Raw genomic sequence first — 22,302 nt, 5'->3', positions numbered from 1 at the left:
ACGCCAGGACCTGGGTTTTAGTACGGGGGGTTGGCCACTTGGCAACGGCCTCAATCTTAGCAGGCTCAGGTCGTTGTTGTCCACTGCCTACTCGATGTCCAAGGTACTGTACCTCGGACATCCCTATGCTGCATTTCTCTGGCTTAAGGGTTAGTCCTGCAGCCTTGATGCGGTCTAGCACGACACCCAGATGAACCAGATGGTCCTCCCAGGTATCACTGTAGATCGCAATGTCGTCCAGATATGCACAAGCATAGTCCTGGAGGCCATCGAGGAGTTGGTCTACCACCCTCAGGAAAGTCGCCGGTGCATTCTTCATCCCAAATGGCATTACTTTAGACTGGTATAAGCCAAATGGGGTAATGAACGCCGATTTCGGAATAGATTCCGCATCCAGAGGAATTTGCCAGTATCCTTTGCATAGGTCAAGGGTTGTCAGGAATTTTCCCCGAGCAATGCGATCTAACAGATCATCGACCCGGGGCATAGGGTAAGCATCAGTGGTGGTGCACTCATTTAATCTGCGGTAGTCTACACAGAAGCGAGTTGTGCCATCCCGCTTCGGTACAAGGACCACCGGGGAAGCCCAGGGGCTGCTGGATGGCTCAATGACTCCCAATTCAAGCATCTCCTTAATCTCATGACGCATCCCCTCTCTCACTGCGTCAGGTAAGCTGCCTGTCTTAGTGGCAGTTGTCCCGGGGTCTCCACACGGAGCACTGCCATAGTAGTGTACCCAGGGACTGTGGAGAACATTTCCCTTCTCTGACTAAGGACCTGTCTAGCTTGTTCTCTCTGCATCGGCCCTAGCTGGTCGTCAAGCTTTATCATCTCTATCCCTGCAGTAATTCTATTTAGCTCCGGGAGCACCAGCAGGGGAAGATTCTCAGAATCTTCCACAGCTGGAACACATATAGCGGCTACCTCTCCTGATCTTTCCCAGTATGCTTTCAACATGTTCACATGAAAGGTCCGTCGGACTCTTTCATCCGAACATTTAGCCACTAGGTAGGTTGTGTCACAGAGCTTTGCCACAACCCGGTAAGGTCCCTGCCAAGTGGCCTGTAACTTGTCCTGCTTGGTTGGTCTGAGGGCAAGAACCTTCTGCCCAACCTCCAGAGTGCGGTTCCGAGCAGTACGATCGTACCATCGTTTCTGCCGCCTTTGGGCAGCCCGAAGGTTCTCCTGGACAGTGTCCGTGAGCTCCTTCAGTCTGTCCCTAAACTCAAGAACATATGCTACGATAGAGGACCCTTGGGGATCAATTCCCCCTTCCCAGTGGGCTCTGACTAGATCTAGGGGCCCCCTTACCCGCCTCCCATACAGTAACTCAAATGGGGAGAACCCGGTAGATTCCTGCGGCACCTCCCGATAAGCGAAGAGAAGGTGTGGCAGATATCTCTCCCAATCCCTGTGAGAGGTTGCAAATGTCCTAAGCAGCTGTTTCAGTGTTCCATTGAACCTCTCACACAGTCCGTTGGTCTGGGGGTGATAGGGAGAGCTCTGTAGGGGCTTTATCCCACACAGCCTCCATAACTGCTGAGTGAGCTCAGCAGTGAACTGGGTCCCCTGGTCAGAGATGATTTCCCGAGGGAAACCCACCCTGGCAAAGATCCGGAGCAAAGCATCAGCCACAGTTTCTGCATGGATATTTGCCAGGGGAATGGCCTCCGGGTACCGGGTGGCATAATCCACCACAGTAAGGATATATCTCTTCCCAGAAGGACTAGGTCTGGGCAATGGTCCAACCAGGTCTACGGCAACACGGCTAAAGGGTTCATCAATGATCGGTAAAGGGTGTAGGGGAGCTTTCAGCGGGCCCCCATGCTTACCCACCCGCTGGCATGTGTCACAGGTCCGGCAATAGTGTCGGACATCCCCTGTAATCCCCGGCCAAAAAAACGACTGAGTCAGACGGTGGAGGGTCCAGGACATCCCCAGGTGTCCGGCTAAGGGTATGTCATGCCCAATGCGCAGCAGGTCATGACGATATTTCTGTGGCACAACCAGCTGCCGCTTGGGTGGATGGGAGGCTGTCTTTCCCTCAGTAACCCGATAGAGTAATCCCTGGACCCACTCTATTCGCTCCCTCTCCAACCCCCCAGGGTCCAATCCTGCTCTTTCCCTATAGCTAGCTAAGGAAGGGTCGCTAAGAGTTGCCTGAGCAAATTCTTGGGGAGAAGCCCAAGTCGGGATAGGGTTAGTTGGGGTAGTACAGTCTAGGTCAGGGGTGACAGGTCTTACCTGGGTCCCGTCCTCGAGGGAGCGCACCTCCATGGTAACAGCTTGGCGCCCGGTCATCCAACTCTCCGCTGCTCGGGTCATTTGATGAGCCCATTCTGTGTAAGGCTCTCTCTCCTTTCGGCGGAGGTTGCGAAACCTCAAACGGTGTGCCTTTGGAGTAATGCCGAAGCGAGCCAATAGTCTTTCTTTTACCCGGTCATAGTCCTGGCTGATCTCATCAGGGACATTATTGTACGCCTCTGCAGCCCTTCCTGTGAGACGGCTGACCAGGAGCGTGACCCAATCTGCTTTATTGACACCTTGGAGACCGCATTGACGCTCAAACATTTGCAGGTAAACATCCATCTCATCTTCACCATCTTGAAACATGCGGAAGGCGGCATAGGGTAGCTTTTTGCGGGCCGCTGGAGCTTCCCGGTTGAACATAACTGACGCTCCTTGGTCCCGCTGGAGTTCAGCCATTCGCAGCTGGGACACCTCTGTTAACACTTGACTGATAACCTCCTGCGGGGGGTGAGTACCATACAAGGCCAGTCGCCACTGGACGTCACGCTGGAACTTTGCCGCCTCTGAGGTATCTGCTGGTGGGTTACTGGCCTGGTCAATCTCCATTAGTTCGGTGATGAGAGTCGCTTTGGATTTGTTGCTGGAGACTTTTCCATGGGCTTCCAAGAGATCCTTCAAGGTGCTGCGCTTGAGTCTGGCGTAGTGATGTTCCATCTGCTGTTAGGAGCAGGGGGTCCCGGTGGTGATTTGGGTGTGCCTAGGCAAGAGGAGCATCCCAGAGCTTGCCACCAATTGTGACGGATCCTATCCCACACTCCACTGAGTGCCTCCGTCAATAACACCGCTTACTCCAGTATGACCATCAGACAGATATAATATTATAGCTGCAGTAAATACAAGTCTAGTCGATAATAGCTTGTAGAATCTTGACTGCTTTATTGGACAGAACACAGCCTTTTTATACACATTTAACACAAGGGGTTAGATAACGAGGTAGGGCTGACTCATGGACACTCCCCCCTCCCCTCTAGCAAAAACTTAAAAGACAATAATATAATTAACATGTTAATTAACACAACACTTAAGGCAGACCTGGTGACCAGACAGTTCGTCTCTGCAGCTTAATGTGATCAGCTCTTTCAAGAATCATGTATTGGGCAAGTTCAAAAAAAATAAAAGATTAATATAGAAATAAGAAATACAGGGTGAATGTGGACAGAAAAAGGTCCTTGCAGCCAGTGTCCGCGACACTTCTCATCTCTGGTCAAGCCCCTGACCGATATGACCAGAAAGAACGGTAACCCACAGAGCTGGTCTCCGGAGTCCATTAAGCCCTTTGAAAGTCTCAAGGCTGCCTTTGTTTCTGCTACTGTGTTGGCACATCCTGATTCTATGTTACCTTTTATCCCTGAGGTTGATGCTTCTGAGACTGGTGTTGGCGCCCTTCTGTCTCAACGTCCTACCTCTGAGAGTGCTATGCATCCTTGTGGCTACTTTTCCAAGAAATTGTCACCTGCCGAGTGCAATTATGAGATTGGTGACAGAGAGCTGTTGGCAATCATTTTAGCCCTGAAAGAATGGAAACATCTCCTCGAAGGTACCACTGTGCTGGTTCTCATTCTTACTGACCATAAGAATCTCACATTCTTGTCTGAGGCTAAATGCCTCTCTCCCAGAAGGGCATGATGGGCTCTTTTCTTGTCAAGTTTCAATTACATTGTCTCATTCTTAACTGGTACTAAGAATGTAAGGGCTGACGCCTTGTCACAACAATTTTCCTCCACTTCCAAGTTGGAGTCAGTTCTGGTTCCTATGATTCCTCCTTATAATATTCTGGCTACGGTTCGCACCAGTCTTACTTCTCCTTTGGGTGACAAAATTCTTGCTGCTCAGGTCGATGCTCCTCCTGAGAAACCTTGTGACCCCTGCTTTATCCCAGAGTGTCTCTGTACTGCCGTGCTCCAGACTTACCATTCTCCCAAGGCAGCTGGCCACCCTGGTAAGAATCAACTTGTTTGGGCCATTTCCCAACAATTCTGGTGGCATAGTCTACGTGCTGATGTAACTGCCTTTGCAGCTGCCTGTTCCGTGTGTGCTCAGAGTAAGACTCCACGACACCTTCCAGTGGGCCTCCTACAACCCATACCCAATGGAGAGAGGCCCTGGACCCACCTGTCTATGGATTTCATTGTGGAGTTGCCCACACAGTTATCCTTATGGTGGTTGACCGGTTCTCAAAGATGTGTCTCCCGATTCCACTTAAGAAGTTGCCCACTTCTAAGGAACTGGCTTCCATTTTTGCTCGGGAGATCTTTCACTTACATGGGCTACCCAAGGTGATTGTCTCGGACAGGGGCAGTCAGTTTGTGTCCTGGTTCTGGCAAGCCTTTTGTGCACAGCTGAGAATTCAGCTTGCTTTTTCCTCTACGAGCCAATCAGTCCTTGGAGCAATTCCTACGTTGCTATATTTCTGACCATCACAACAACTGGTCAGACCTATTAGCATGGGCAGAGTTTGTTCACAACAGTGCCTTGAATTCTGCTTCCCGATTGTCTCCGTTTATGACGAATTATGGTTTCCAACCTTCCATGTTGCCTGACTCATTTGTTCCGCAGAGTATTCCTGCACTAGAGGAGCATCTCCGTGGTCTTCGTTCCACTTGGGCACAAGTGCAGGAGGCTTTGCGTCATGCTAATGATAGGTACAGACTCCACGCACCTTCCTACCAGGTTTGGGACAGGGTCTGGCTGTCATCTCGCAGCCTCCAACTTTGTGTTCCCTCACTGAAGTTTGCACCTCAGTTTATTGGGCCTTTCCGTATCCTTCGCAGGATTAACCCAGTGGCTTACGCATTGGACCTTCCTCCTAGTATGCGCATCTCAAATGTGTTTCATGTCTCCTTTTTGAAACCATTGGTCTGCAACCGCTTTACCACCTTGGTGCCACGTCCTCACCCTATACGGTTGAGAACCATGAGGAGTATGAGGTACAATCCATAGTTGACTCCCGTAGGTTCTGTGGGCGCATACAGTAACTGGTGCACTCTGGCTATGCTTTGACTATGCTTACTCATTTTACCTTTTTATTTTTATTAATAAACAAGTGTGATTTTACTGTACTTCTGTCTCGGTCTAGTTCATGGTTTCTGACAGTCGTTCCCACTACCTCCAGGTGTAGGGTTTGGTGATGGGGATAAGATGTGCCCCATCGTACGCCAACCTTTACATGGGGGGATGGGAGTGAGACTTATTTTGCAGCGAGGAAATTGCAGCCCTCTCTATGCAAAATACCCCTATGGCATCGATACATTGACGACATTTTCCTTATTTGGACTGGGACCAAGGATGAGTTGTTTTATTTTTTTGAGAAATTAAAGATGAATGAATACAACCTTAAATTCACTTTAGAATGCCAGCAAGAAAAGATCATTTTTTTGGATATTCAAATATATGTCAATTCTGATGGAACCTTGGGTTCCACCCTTTTCCGTAAACCTTCTGCAGGGAATTCACTCTTGCATGCCAACAGTTCGCTTCCAACTCCCTTGGTGGCAAGTGTCCCATATGGGCAGTATCTTAGGCTAAAAAGAAATTGCAGTGATACTAAAACCTTTGAAACAGAAGCAAAGGCACTTCAGCTATGCCTTGTACAACAAGGCTATATCAAGAAATGCCTCAAAAAGGCCTACGCAAAAGTAAAGTTAGAGCTTCATTATTTATGGTCAAAAAGATCCTAAAACTAGTCAGAATGATCACCCGTTTTTCAGGTCAGCATAAACAGGTTCGCCAAATTATGCAAAAATATTGGTATCTAATGGCTGACATTGCTGTCTCTAAACATTTAAAAACATATCCTGAAATCACTTTCAGAAGATCTAAATCACTTGTCCATAATCACTAATCACCTTGCAATAAATGCAATTTTTGTAGATATATTTTTAAAGCAGTAGAAATCACTCTTCCCAATGGGCATCTTTTTAGACTGCAATTTTTGGCTACTTGCCAATCGATAGGAGTGGTATACATTATGTTATGTAGTTGTGGAGCATACTATGTAGGCAAAACAAAAATACCTTTTTTCCATCGAATTTAAGACCATGTCTCTTTGGTATCCAAAAAAAGAATGGAAACCCCGATTATCCGTCGTTATATGGGCTTATTTTATGGCTTTGATTGCTCACAGATGCATTTTTTTGCATTGGAACATATTCCCTTAAATGAAAGAGGGGGCAATAATGATAAAATACTCTTACAACACGAAACTCGCTGGATTCATAATCTGTCAGCTCTAAAACCCCCTGGCTTGAATGATGCACTAAGTTATAAGCCTTTCTTATAGAAAGATATAGTGTATCACGATGCCTTGACTTTTAAAAACTACATTTTTGAATAATAATGAATACTGAATTTCTGCTTGGCTCTTTATATATTTTTAAAACAAACAAAAAGTGTTAATTACATATGATTATGCATACTCTTGTAATATGATCAGTTGTATTTAGTTTTGTACTGAAGCATTAAAATGGATTTTTATATCGGTATTTAGTGTTCAAGCTAATTGTCTAACTATAAATATTTTTCAAAATTAAAACTTTTTTGTTGCAGGCAATCAAGCAGAACGACCTAATTGTTGGCAATTGTTAACCACATGGACGGCCGGGGCACTGATCCCTCTTTATTTGATCAAGTTTGGATTTGGCCCGGAGCCCGCTAGGATATAGTGCAGTGTTGCTATCATTAGGTGAGCTATTTTACCAGCTAGGACCATCTGGCCTTGTCTCCCTTCTGCACAAACTGCCACAACTGTTGCGTTGTTCTGAGTGTTTACACTCAGCAGCGCTTGCAATGTATTGGAAGCCCATATCCAAAATGGCAGACCATTGATCGCGCATGCGACGTGTGCGGTCTCCGCGTCTTAGATTGCGCATGTGCACTAGCACCCTGGAAATGATGTCCACATTCCGGAAGTGATGTCAGATGCTTCTGGAACGGGGGGTTATGAGTGCAGCTTCAGCAGCCATTCTCTGTCAGAGGATCCTGTATAAAAGAGAGGGTATAATCTCTCCTCTCCCTCTGCATTCTCAATATAATATTGCTGGCAGGTAAGCCAAATACTTAGTCCACTTTCCTTGATGTAGTAAACTACCAACTATGGACAAAATTTGATTACTTGTTGAAAACTACTATTTTTTGTTTGGCTTGTTTTTCTAGGCAAGGCAGCCTTTATGCCACTTCCATTTGGGACAATCAAATTCCTGGGGGTACACTGGTGGAGTGATTTCCAAAATAGAGCTGGATCCTGCTCCTCTATATTCATACCCAGCAAATTTGTCTCTGCTTTCAGGCCAATATATAAGCTAGAATGATAACCTTTCAATTATATTGATCCTATCAACACTGATTCAGGTAATTGTTATTTACTATATTTAACAATACATATTTTTTTTTCTCTGTTGGGTCAAATTGGACTCAGCGCAGAGTTTAAAAGATGGTATGATTATATGGTAACAGAAGGGGCTACGTCCCATATTATTTGCCATATATACACTTCATTTAGAGATATATGTGTTTCCTTTTTTTAGGATTCAGTATTAATCTGCACATTGCCCCCCTGTGGTTATCATGCTCATGACATGAGTCATCTGCTGGAATTATTCAATAATCAAAATGCCTAGGCGTCATACTGTGTAAAGTTTGTATACTTGGTAGGTCCTTTAATGTTTCAATAAATAATGATTGACTGTAAAAAAAAAAATTGAAATACCTAATTATAATTATAAGTGTGTATTTTTGTGCACCTCTATTGATAAATTATAACTTATGAATTCTGTAATAATTAATCCCAATTTTGTTGTTGCTTTACTTTTTAAGTAATCATTTCATACAGCACTCTAGGATCTCCTGAAGAAGCTCACTCGAAATGAAACATGTAGAGCGGTAGTGTCTGTACAAATATATGTTTTGAACTTGATATGCAAATAAGGGATTTTTTATGAAAATGTTTTTTTTGACATTAATAAAATATATGTTTTATAATTTAAAAAATACTATATTCTTCATTTATTGACACCCTAAAAGTCCCACAGTTGGCTGTTTTTTTTTGTGTATTTTTTAGTATTACTTTGTTTACCTTTATATAACTGCTCCACACTATTAAGCCATATTACTCAATATGCTAACTAACCTGCCTGTCCAATGGGTTTATATTCTAATTTGTCACAGGATCCCTCAAATTGTTTGGTGGAATATTAGAGGTTTGGGTCACAAAGTTGAACGCTTCTCAATTCTTGCTTTCCTTAAAAAGGGGTGGCTTATTTGAAACCTTCTTGACTGACATGGCCCAACACTCTCTCAGGAGATCATGGGTGGCCTGGGATTAACATGCACCCAATACTTCCTCCTCCTGGGTGGGTTTAAATCTTTATACCAAAACTTGTTCAGTTTATGTTACATCATGTGGTGTTGAAGTGGCAGGGACAATGTGTTTTTCTTATGATTTTTTTTTAGGCTCCCACTGTTGACATTGACTTCCTATGCCCCCTTCCTTTTGTATGTCAGTTGTAAATAATTCATGTCCTCTTAACCTGGAGTTAAAGGGATTTGGCTGGGAGATTTTAATATGCTATTAAACCATGGTTTAGATAGGACCAACTCTCACCCTGAGGGACTTTCAGGTCACAACTTGGCTCTTTTTGCACACATGTTTCAAGCTGTGTCTATATGTCTATATGCCAGTATTATTGTTAAAAAGTTGGAATTGATGCTATCAACACAATTTTATATTTAGAGGACTCAGAACTTTCATTTAATTCTGTAGTTACTCATAGTATTGGCGGGTATTCAGGTTTGAGCAATAACTGGTCAAAATCACAAATTTTGCCAATCAAATCCCTGTTACTAGCAAGCTTCATCTCTGTTATACATGACTAGAATAATTAGATATTTCAGTATAGATATTTCCAGAAAACTTCCGGTTATAGCCATCTAAATGTTCAACCCCTGCTGATACTGTTATAAATTAAGATTGGCATATAGCCTAATCTCCCGATTGGTGTAACAGGACATGTTAACCTTTTTAAAAAGATTCTTCCCCCAAAATCCTTTATACTCTTTGGCAGTCTTCAATCTGCCTTTTAAATATTTTAGAGTGTTACATCTACTTAAACTTTTTATCTGGGTCTCCAGCAAACATAAACTGAACAGGCCTGGCAATGCCAGAGTTCAATTTACTAAAGGTGAGTAGGCTTTTACTATGCAAGGTAGGTTGCACTTTGCAAGGAACTTTTCCCCAAGTTTTAGTAAATGCGGTGACATTTCACTTTGTAAAATAATACCCAATCACTTGCAAGAAATATTAAAAAACACTTCTTGCACATGACTGGATGATTGGATGATGGAAGTCAACAGAGTTTAACCTCATTCACCCTGGCTTCTTTTTTTCCATCTGCTCTGGTCCTGCACACAGATGCAGGCTTACCAGAAGCAAAAACCTTTTTTGCATGATGGCATGAGTTCCCTGGTACAACAAGATCCTTGGCTATGCCTACTAGATCCTCCTGATTTTTTAGAATTCAACTTTTATCTGTGCATCATGTTTCATGTGGTTTTGTTTACTGTCAATGAGCTCACAGCTAATGTGTGGATTCAAGCTAGGGTGCATACCCAATAACATTGGGAAGCAGAGATGAAAAAAAACACTCCAAAGAAACTGATCTATTGCAGAGGTTGCCTAAAAAAATTTCAGAAAATTTTGGGTCTGTGTCAGGCATCATCATCTACTTACTATCTATTAGACACAGCCCCTACTTAAATTTGAACAGTTGCCCTTATGTGTTTAGGTCCAATGTACTCAGACTGCAGTGCCATATACTTATCTGTGATCTGTTATGTCTAAGGTACTACTACTCAAATATCCCTATATTTGAGATAGCACAAATCACGTATGATTTATGTTGTCATAGTTTCCCTAGCCTATGGGCTTTGCTATATTATTTTGCACTTTTTTCCTGAGAACAATCTGTGATAAGGTCTCTTATTTAATTTGTTTCCAGCAATTTGATAACTTGCCAATTGTCTATAATAACACATTCTTTCTGTGTATACTCTGTTGTAGAGACCTTGTCTTATCTATTCCTGTGACTGAATATGCACAACATAGGTGCTTGTTTTGTCAGCATTGATGTTAATTTATGCCTATTTCAATAATTATAAAAACTCTTTTGGATTAAAAAAATGGTAAAAGTAGGCAAATGGATGAAAAACACTGCAAAACAAACTGGTCAAATCTGATTTGTATAATGTTATAACCATGCCTATTAGTGTACATTACTTTTGATAAAAGTGTTAAAAAAAAGTCTTGTTCCCTAATCCCTACTAAAAAAGGTTAGTTCTAGATAAATATATAAAAAAAGGTTTATACCTTACTTCTATCTAGTGCAGTGCCAACCACAAAAACTACACTTATATATAATATTTCCTGACAGACTCCATGGCAGCCTTTGTGTGGGTTAACCCCACCTCATCTCCAATGCTATAGGACCCCATTCCCATAAATGAGTACTCACCACTAGCTTCTGCATTCCTTTTTTGTCCTTCAGTCCTGAACCCTTGTCCGGCAGTACTGAGACTGATGGTCTGGTTCTTGTGAGGGAGAGGCTAGAATCCCTGGGCTGTGCCTCAGAAGTGATCTCCACTCTCATGAGTTCAAGAAGATCTAGCACAAATAAGGTCTATGGAAGAATCTGGTCCAAATTCTTAGAATTTTGTCTTTTAGACATCCAAAAATCCAAGATGTTCTCAGCTTCCTTCAAGCGGGCCTAGATCTACCCTTATCTATCAGCTCTCTTAGAGTCCAGGTATCTGCATTATTGGCCTTCTCCGGTACTTTGTGGGTAGTTCATCCTTTGGTTCGCCAATTTTTTCGCGGAGCATCAAGGCTTAAACCCCAAAGGAAATCCAGGTTTCCCAAATGGGACCTCCCACTTGTCCTTGACTCAATCTCTGGACTCAGTACTACGGGGCCCTCCCCGCTCTCCATCAAGGACTTTTCAGCAAAAGTTGCCTTCTTAGTAGCCGTCACCTCGGCTAAAAGGATCTCTGAGATTGGATCACTGGGTCATGAAGAACCCTTCTTGACGTTTTTCCCAGACCGTGTAGTTCTCATCCCTATGCTGGGTTCAAACCTAAAAGTGTCTTCAGTATTCCACGTCAATCAGGAGATCGTCTTACCTACATTCAGGTCCCTGGGGTCCACTAAAACTCACCCTCTGGATGTAGGAGAAGCTATAAAGGAATATCTAAAAATGATTTCTCCCTTTAGACGTTCTGATCATCTCTTTGTCTTACACTCAGGCAGTAATATATGGAAGAAAGCCTCAAGCAGGACACTTGCAGCCTGGATCATGCAGACCATACAGCAAGCATACAAGGCTAAGGGCTTGGCTCCTCCAAAGGTGGTGACAGCTCACTCCACCAGGCGAATGGCAGCCTCGTGGGCAGCGGCCCGACATGTGGCTCCAGACACCATCTGCAAAGTGGCCTCATGGGCTTCTATTAATACATTCATGTCTCATTACTGTATAGAGCCTGCTTCACTGTCCTCTGTAAACTTTGGTTTGATTATCCTATCGCCTGATAGGACAAATTAAAATTATGTTTTGTTCAGCATACCCACCCGTGTGGTTGGCTAGTTATTTCCCACACGTAGGCTGCCATGGAGTCTGTCAGGAAAAAGGAAAATTTATTATCAAATACTTACCGTAATTTTCCCTTCCTGATGGACTCCATGGCAGACGGAGTTCCCACCCATTGGTCAAAGAGTAGGCTAGTTACGGAACGCAGTAGCTAGTGGTGAGTACTCATTTATGGGAATGGGGTTCTATAGCATTGGAGAGGAGGCGGGGTTAACCCACACATAGGCTGCCATGGAGTCCATCAGGAAAGGAAAATTACGGTAAGTATTTGATAATAAATTTTCCTTTATATACACCTAATCTGCATCCAAAGTTGTTTTCTCAGTACCTCCCTTATCAACTGGCACAATATGGCAAATATGTCACACTTTCATTGGCAAATGTAGAAAGCAGAACCCCCACATTTCTTATTATCTTGTTCCAATACATATGTTAACCTATTAAACAATAAAAAAATAACACTGTAGCTTAAAAGCAAATCTGCAAATACAGTATATTTAAGTATAAAAAAATACCTAGTTTCACATGTACAAAAATAGACTTTTTATCTGCAGGATCTAATATTTGCTAAGGAATTCTCTCCAATTTGTGAAATAATGGATATATTTTACCTCTGATAAGTCATTTCAAATAAGACTTACCACGTTTCACTGCATTGTTTTGGAAAAATCTTCTGTCTAACCTGTACAATGTACCACATATATCATAAGTGCATAAAATGTGATCAATATTTGAGGAAACATAAATGAAAAATAGCAACAATTATTTTATTGAGAAAGATTTTTACTACCCATCTGAAACAATGTCCCAAATCAATAGCACAGGAAAAATTAAATGATCTACACTCTATAATCCACAGTATTGTAGGTATGGCTGTAGCTTCATTACTTGTTATGATTAACTGTGGTTCAGAGCTTTGCCTGCAAACGTGCTGGCAAAGGAAGAATCTTGGTAATACTAAACTTATCTCTAGCAAATAGATTTCTCTCTGGGGATTAAAGCTTGTTAAAGATGTGCTACACTTGTTTGGCAGTCAGCTGAAAGAAATGGAGTGATAAGAGTCTACTATATATTTCTCCATCGGGAAGAAAATTTAAGCCCTAAAATATTTAATTAATTTATATAATTTATTTGTGAATATATTTAAATTACAAATTATGTTATACAAGTCTTTCCTAGGCACATGAAAAACTTCCCAAACCAATATTTATGTTAGGTCTCAAGTAAACACCTTTTAAACATAAAAAAGGCATGTTTCTCCCACATCAAGCTGGTCTGATTGTAATTAGTACAACAATAATAATATTTAAATCATATGTAGCAAATAACATATACAGTTAGTATGCTCATGTAAATGTATTTTTGATTACATTCCTGAGATGTCAGTTAAAGTAAACAAGATCAACTGCTGCCCAACAATGATAACCTGTCAACTATAGAGTCTCACTGAGGAATGAAAGGGTAACAACACAGGAGAGCAGTTAAAGCAGAACTATGCTCACCTCGGCTCCTGCGATGCAGCATCAATGAGCTCCCTGTCCAGCTGCTGACATCTTTGGGCAGCCAGCTTCTGGTCTCAAACACTGGCTGCTTTAATTGGCTGGGATATATGACATCACCCCCACACATGCCCCAGAGTTCAGTCAGCTGAAACATGCACAGCTCACTGTACAAGGGCGGACAGGCAGGTAAGTAACTTTAATGCAGAAGAGACATTAAAAATTCCTGACTGTTCACCCATTTTTCATTTTACCCTAAAGTTTCACTTTAAGCTGGCAATAGGCTAAATGAAAAAAAATGAGTTGCTCCATCCACACAAACAAATTAAATGGAGAAATCCCCCTCGCTGGAATACTGTATTGTATTCTGACAGTGGGACAATACACGGATCAGGCTGCAGTTGCTGATTGAGAAACGTTTTCCAAAATTTCCACTTGACAGAAGTCAATCTGACGATCAACTTCTGTCAAGCGGGGGCGGACACGCATAGATTGAAATTTAGTTGGTCCCCTATGAACTGGTCAACTTTCCATCCATGTATGGCCAGCTTTAAGAGACAGTTGTCACTGCATAACATGAAGGGCCTGAACAAGGACCTGCATAACATGAAGGGCCTGAACAAGGACCTTCATGGCAGGATTCTTAGGCTGTTGAGATATTAGTTATTAGGTTTACATTTATGTTAAAGAAATATGCCTTTTGAAAAAAAAAGAGAATTCAGAGGAATATATCCAGCAGAGTAAGCATGACATTTCACACTGCTTATACAGAAGTATTTGAACATCATTTGTACAATTCCCAAGTGGATTTTCTGTTTCTGTCCACCATTTCCATTATCCTTCTAGCTCTGTGTGCCTCAATCACTAACTTATATATAACCCTAAGTCCAATGCTATAGCATTTTCTCTTGCTTGCACCTGTGATGATCTCCCTAACCATAGACATGCTTGACTCAAGTCTTAAATATTGGATGTGGTGCCAAGGGGGGTAAGTGCCTGCACGGAAGAGACTCATAGCAGGAATGAAAAGTTGATGAAAGGGTTGAAGTGATGGCACAGCCTAGTATTCATTATCAGGTCCCATAGGGTAATAGAGGATAATTGTGTTCTTTATATCATTGCAAAACTTTAGTCAAGAATAGGATATTAAAGCATTTAAACTGCAGTAGTAAATATTTAGCTCTAAAGTCATAATAATGTAATTAAAAGAAATAATCATTATGTTACATTGGTTAAGGAACCTCTAAAGCAGCAATCTTCATAATCTGCTTAGTCCTGTAGTAACATTCTGTAGGAGTCAGATGATGTAACCATATAGTGTGTTAAGGGTCACAGACATCTGACAAATATGTCAAATGCTGAAGAGACTGATTAAGACTACAGCACTGAAAAACAAGGAAGGTCAGAGAAATGGGCTGCCAAAAAAGTGAGTGTACAACTTTTTCTCTTATGAGAACTTTCAGCAGCATTTTTTAGGGCCTTATAGAGTCACTTTTAAAGAGGGTAATGTAATTTACTAAACAAATGATTGCTGTTCACCTAGTTCAGTTAATGTTAACTTTGGAAAGTGTATTTTTACTTGTAAAGTAAATGTAAGGCAATAAGATAAAGCTGTATTGGCTTTGTATACCAAATTATGTGTGAGGGAAAACAAGATTTTTGCTGGCATATTTGGTTATTCAAAGTAAACACAGCTTTACTTAATTCACTAACATTTACTTTCTAAAGTGAAGATCCACTTTCCTTGTCTCTATTCCTTGTAAATCAACCTCTATAGATTTTTTTTTTAACTAGGTGTCCATATAAGGTGTATTTATAAAGCATTACATTGGACATTTACCAAACATTCACTGTAGGTATATCCTTCTCCTGCATGTGTTTTAAATTACACCTTCAGTGAATATTTGGAGAATGTCACATTCACTGCTTTTTAAATATGCCCCTATGTGTTACTAACATTAAACGTGCCTTTATGCTAAAATTTAAAGCGACATTTAAACTATATAACAACTCTTCAATAGGAATTTAAAAAAAAAAACTAGCAAGATGCATGTAATCCAAAGTAGCACTCTGTAAAGATTTTATTTTATTGTGGTGTAGAGCATTCATACCAATTTACTGAAAAGAGCATTTTAATTTCAAGGCTCAGTATTCATGTTTTCATAAAATAATTGCTTATTGTGTTTCAACTACTAATTTATATATTTTATCTACAGGGGGCGGCCTTAATTCGAATGTTGGCAAACTTTATGGGCCATAAAGTATTTCAGCGAGGCTTGCAAGTAAGTAACTTACCTAAAAGTATTGTTTGGCATTAGTCTGCACAACAGCAGTTGGTTAAAATAAAAACTATTTTTCTTGTTGGATTTTGGTTAACTTAAAATGCAGACTTCAAGATATTTGAAAACCTTCAAAATTAAAATTGCCTGCAATATGAAGTATAATAATCCCAACTCCTTCACTTAAAAAAATGAAACAGATTTTTTTAATGTGAATTCCAGTGATTTCACATATTAAAAAAAAGAAAAAGTTTTAATGAACATTTTTAGTAATCACTTATAGAAATGAACTTTATGAAAAGAATGTATGCTATTTCCTATTAAAATTTTGCAAATGTAAAAAGAAAGAAAAAATATGACTGCAGGAACACCAGAAACAAACAAAAAAATAAATAAAAAATACAAGGGGCTTACAGCACATAGAGCATAACAACTTGTTTTTATTAAATAATTATACAGCCACTTCAAAAATCCTTGCTCTTTTAATCACTGACCTGTACTATGTATTAGAACCGAAGATACAGAGATATATCTGTGCTCAGATCCTAAATGGCTTTATTTATTTTAAACCAGCTAAATACATTCTAAAACAAAAGGAGTGCAACATTTTGGAGTTATTGTTTTTAAGAAAGCAGCCATATGCCGAACTCCAGTTACTGCAACTTCTGCATCTGTATGCCATAAAGGGCAACTCTAGTAGACGTCTGGATGCTCTGGGTCACTGTACTTGCTCAACCTCACTGCTTATTGCACTTTGTTGATATTAATGTTCACTGCTTTACAGTGTATTTCACGTAAAACTATATTCATTGTATAGGTTTTAGATATACATGTCAGTGTAATTAGCTTAAAGCAAAAAGCTTGTTGATGAGTGTTTTTTTTATGTGTAGTCTTTAAATCAGTGTGCTTCACTGCTCCTTCTCTGTCAGTGCAAGTTTACTTGAAATAAATCAATAGCCTCTCTATTAGTGTAACTGAGCTTATCTCAGTAACCCTTAATAAGGGATAGTAGCTCTATTCACTGATACAGAGATGAACACTAAAGGGGACATTTTAAAATTGGCATATGTAATTCTAGACTAAAACTGTTCAACAGCAAGTAAGAATCTAAAAATCATGACAAAAATCAAATTAAGGCAATGAAAATACGCCATCATTTTCCTTTAAGTGCATCATTTGACCTTTACATGTCAGTGTATTTTGCAGGTAAAATTGTTTTTAAACATAATCCCAGCAAAGAATGCATTACACTTTTTTGTGTGTTTATATTGATATTATTCCAGTTGATATTATATTTTGCTCTGTGAACAATAGAAGTAAAATACGTTTCTTGTGATGGTTATGTGACAATTTTTCATACCTAACACATCCACCTTAACCAATTTAAAGACAAACAGAGAGAACATTAAAAATAAACAAAAACAATGAAAGTCATTTATTCTCTTGAAATCTGTTTTGGGGAAATCATTTTAGAGGCAGCCATGGATGATGAATAATTTATAATGCGGCATGCTACTTAGAAATGTCCCTTAAAGTAAATTGATGTTCACCTGAAATACAATTATGCTAAGATAGAGAGAGCAATCAATCTTATCTGTTCACTGTTAGCTTTTCATTTTGAATTTTAAATAAACTGCATTCGAGATCAGGTCACATTTTAGCACCCCTGCTTTAGCCCTTAAATGCACTGAAATGTAAAAATAAACAAAAGAAAGTCATAGTTATATCAATCATGGATAAGGCCTGCTCAGAATCAAAGTGGACTAGCTTGATTATATAATTTTAATAGGATTTGCCATGGCTCTTTTTGAACTGCTAGTGGTAATCCCCTAGAATACATTGTTGCGATTGCTGTATAAATCTGCTTATTAGATATATCCCAAAGGGGGCAGTGGCAATAAGAATCTCTGATAAGCTAAGCTAATTAAAGCTTTTATAGACACCAAGTAGCTAAGTTCCGTTGTAATGTTACACTAAGTCCCATAGAGTATTCCTGTCTCCAATGCTATGAAAGGTTAAAATTACAATTGAAAAGCTTTTTTTACAGTGTTTAATTTGATTGTAGCACACAATTTGTGTTGCATTTGCTAGATGGGGAAAATCTGTGAAAATGGTACCTTTTCCAGACACAGAGTTGTGTATGTATAAACCATGAATGCATGCACTGCAATGAAAACTTGAGTTGGGTTAAGTTTAACAGCACCTGCATCTGACTAAATAACATCTTGTATGATGATTTGTATTTTGAAATGAGCTAAAGCTGAAAGAACAATAACGTTTAGCAGAGTGTCAGCTGTTCATGTATTGTTTTTTGAGTATCCTTTTTACCTGTGAATAATGTATTTAATGTGATCTGTCACTTCTCGTTGGAAACAGAAAAATGTGATGATAAAAATGATACTGCAAAACGGGGTAATGTCTAAAAGCTGAATAAAATTCAACTGATACAATGACAGAAAAAAAAATGACATAATTTTTACTGTGGAAAAAACTTGTTTCAAACTGTTATATAAAGAGAAATAGGATCTCTGGCAGATGCGGCAATGAGGCCCATCTCTGGGTCTGTTCTTATGCCATATTATTCTTTGTACTTACTATAATACAAAAATAATACATTTTTGACAAGTAGAAAGGCACAATGCTCAGATACCTCAAAATGACAGCATGTAGTCCATAATAGTCCGATGGCAAATATGGGGGAGAAAATAGGTGAGTCTGTCAGGGCTGCCACCATGGAGACCAGAAGAAAGTTCCAGTAAAACTAGGAGAAATACAGGGAAAGGGGCGCCTCTGAGTAAATATCAAATAACAATTTATTATAAAAACAATATCCAATCACATGGAAGAAAGTAAAGTTGAGTTAAGGCACATCTCTGGGCTGATGAGGTGAGATTACAGGTTGCAGTCATTCCACTTCAAACTTGGAGGATGCAGCACATCAGACATCAGTTCGGATGGTGTAGATCTACAAGTCACAGCAAGTCCTCTAGGTGCTGCCCAGGTGCAGCATTTGAAATCTCAGAGAGAGTGTGTAGTAGTGGTTTAGTAGTAAAAAGTCCACTCGGTGGGGGTAGAATCCGGAAGGAATTGGGACATTACAGCACCAGAGCCGGTATCGAGCCACGCTGCAGCTTCGTTTTACCCCTCTGGTGTCCACAATGGTGGAAAACGGCTGTGCGGGAGAAATCCAGAATGAGGCTTCGAAGGCAAACAGTGCGGTGCCGGGGTGTGATGTCACTAACATGCGGCGCAGTTCAGAGCCAGCGTGCTATGGATGTTGGGATAGCCATGCTCCTCTTTCAGGCATAACAGTGGAGAGTCCAATTGTAGTATTTATGCGATGTAACAAGGGGCGGGGATAGAGAAAATACATGTAACAAGGAGACTGATTGGAGGGGATGGCAATACATAATTACAGCAGCGGACAGAGAAAACAAACTAAAGATTCAGCATACCATGATTAATTAATAAGCAAAGAAAAATTAAGTGTTAGATAATTAATGCGAAAAAAAAAACATTATTAAAAGAGTGGGATTTCATCTGGAGTGGGTCTTATACCATACGTGATACATTATATACATGTACATTGTATTTTAATAATGAATGATGATATTGGGTAAAAACTTATTCGTAAAAAAAAAATGTGAAAGGAATGTGCCCAAAATGGACTGATATTATTATATACATGTATACATATACTGAATATGCCAAGTAATTGCATTAAAAATTAATTAATTAGAAACTAAAAAAAAAAAAATATATATATATATATATATATATATATATATATATATATATATATATATATACATACATATACATATATAGACAATATCTCACAAAAGTGAGTACACCCCTCAATTTTAATTTTAAATTTTATTATATCTTTTCATATGCCAACACTGACGAAATGACAAGCAAGATATTTTGGAGGCACACCCTAAAAGATGCATTAAAGATGGTGCAGCCATCTCTTAACACTGAAGAGATGACACTTTGCTACAATGTAAAGTAGTAAGTGTACAGCTTGTATAACAGTGTAAATTTTCTGTTCCCTCAAAATAACTCAACACACAGCCTTTAATGCCTAAACCGCTGGCGACAAAAGTGAGTACACCCCTAAGTGAAAATGTCCAAATTGGGCCCAATTAGCCATTTTCCCTGGTGTCATGCGACTTGTTAGTGTTACAAGGTCTCAGGTGTGAATGAGGAACAGGTGTGTTAAATTTGGTGTTATCGCTCTCACTCTGTCATACTGGTCACTGGAAGTTCAACATGGCACCTCATGGCAAGGAACTCTCTGAGGATCTGAAAAATAAAATTGTTGTTTTACATAAAGATGGCCTAGGCTATAAGAAGATTGTCAAGACCCTGAAACTCAGCTACAGCACAGTGGCCAAGACCATACAGCGGTTTAACAGGACAGGTTCCACTCAGAAAAGGCCTCGCCATGGTCGACCAAAGAAGTTGAGTGCACGTGCTCAGTGTCATATCCAGAGGTTATCTTTGGTAAAGAGACATATGAGTACTGCCAGCATTACTGCAAATGTTGAAGGGGTGGGGGTTCAGCCTGTCAGACTATACGCTGCACACTGCATCAAATTGGTCTGCATGGCTGTCATCTCAGAAGGAAGCTTCTTCTAAAGATGGTGCACAAGAAAGCCCACAAACAGTTTGCTGAAGACAAGCAGACTAAGGGCATAGATTACTGGAACCATGTCCTGTGGTCTGATGAGAGCAAGATAAACTTATTTGGTTCAGATGGTGTCAAGCCTGTGTGGCGGCAACCAGGTGAGGAGTACAAAGACAAGTGTGTCTTGCCTACAGTCAAGCATGGTATTGAGAGTGTCATGGACTGGAGCTGCATGAGTGTTGTCGGCACTGGGGTGCTAAAGTTCATTAAGGGAACCATGAATTCCAACATGTACTGTGACATACTGAAGCAGAGCATGATCCCCTCCCTTCGGAGACTGGGCCACAGGGCAGTATTCCAACATGGTAACAACCCCAAACACACCTCCAAGGCAACCACTGCCTTGCTAAAGAAGTTGAGGGTAAAGGTGATAGACTGGCCAAGCATGTCTCCAGACCTAAACCCTATTGAGCATCTGTGGGGCATACTCAAACGGAAGGTGGAGGAGTGCAAGGTCTCTAACATCTACCAGCTATGTGATGTTGTCTTGGAGGAGTGAAAGAGGACTCCAGTGGGAACCTGTGAAGCTCTGGTGAACTCCATGCCCAAGAGGGTTAAGACAGTGCTGGAAAATAATGGTGGCCACACAAAATATTGACACTTTGGGCCCAATCTGGACACTGTACTCACTTTTATTGCCAGCGGTTTAGACATTAATGTCTGTGTGTTAAGTTATTTTGAGGGGACAGCAAATTTACACTGTTATACAAGCTGTACACTCACTACTTTACATTGTAGCAAAGTGTCATTTCTTCTGTGTTGTTACATGAAAAAGATATAATAAAATATTTACAAAAATGTGAGGGGTGTACTCACTTTTGTGAGATACTGTGTATATATATATATATATATATATATATATATATATATATATATATATATATATATATATATATAAAACAATGCACACAGTACATAAAAATATATATAAGTTAAGAATATAAGGTTATATACAGGTTATATTTTTTCTGCTATTAATATTTTTGGTAATTGTCTCCTATCCAACTGTACATCCCTACTGAACTGACTTTGCTGAGTCTGCTATTAATATTTTTGGTAATTGTCTCCTGCTGCCATATCTTTAAACTTCCTTATTTACTGCTAGCTCTATAACAAACACACTGCAATAGCAATATTACTGGTGATTGATTATTAACTCCATGTGGCTTGAGTGATCAAGAGAGGTAATTAGCTTTACGACCCTAGCCTGTGTCTGTAGCTGGCCTGGCCCTGGCCATCTCCTCCCCATATTCAGGTGTCTCACATCAGACCCAATAATGACCAACTGAGAAATGCATCCCAGCTTAGTCTCTCTATAAATTTATGGCAGCTTATAGGGTGGCGCAGACAGGGGCATGGCGCAGACATCATGGCTCTTTCCTGAGTGGCTCTGTCACGAGTGATGCGCAGTTTCACCGACGCAGTTTAATGAAAGCAAGATAACTAAAGCTGCATGAACAACAGGAACTCTGCTCCACTCTGCAAGACGACAAGCAAACCACCTTTGAAATTTTTTTTATATTAGGTTAGTTTCCCACTCTCTATCCACTAACATGCTCCTTATTCTCTTCCTTCTCACATTGGTGTCTTCTATCCTCAAATTATCTTTACTCTACCCCTCCTCTCTTCCCAGCAGCATGCACATATCACCCTCACTCCTACCCTCTCCCTACTATGGCACCCATCATCTCCTGCAGTTGCTGCACCCACATGCTGACATAAACACCAGGGCCACTAGACACGTGCGCTCATGCACATCCCACTCCCACCTTGCCTTCCTCACCCTCCTCCTTCTCCTAGTCTCAGGTGACATTTCTCCTAATCCTGGTCCGCCATTTTCCAAATGCAAGCCACATATCCAATACCCCTCCCCCTCTGGCAACCACCGC

General features: G+C 40.6%; 1 protein-coding gene across 1 annotated transcript in view; it reads left to right on the top strand.

The window, feature by feature from the left end:
• TRHDE (thyrotropin releasing hormone degrading enzyme) overlaps positions 1-22,302 on the top strand; it is a 1,580,966-nt gene that overhangs the window by 971,648 nt on the left and 587,016 nt on the right. The window contains exon 7 of the mRNA XM_073620033.1: positions 15,658-15,723. Within this exon, the coding sequence (XP_073476134.1) occupies positions 15,658-15,723 (66 nt within the window). The remainder of the gene's footprint in view (positions 1-15,657; positions 15,724-22,302) is intronic.

The sequence above is a fragment of the Aquarana catesbeiana genome, linkage group LG03, assembly GCF_042186555.1.
Source record: "Aquarana catesbeiana isolate 2022-GZ linkage group LG03, ASM4218655v1, whole genome shotgun sequence".
NCBI lineage: Eukaryota > Metazoa > Chordata > Amphibia > Anura > Ranidae > Aquarana > Aquarana catesbeiana.
Note: the sequence above shows the minus strand (reverse complement) of the source record. Positions and strands in the feature narration are given on the sequence as shown.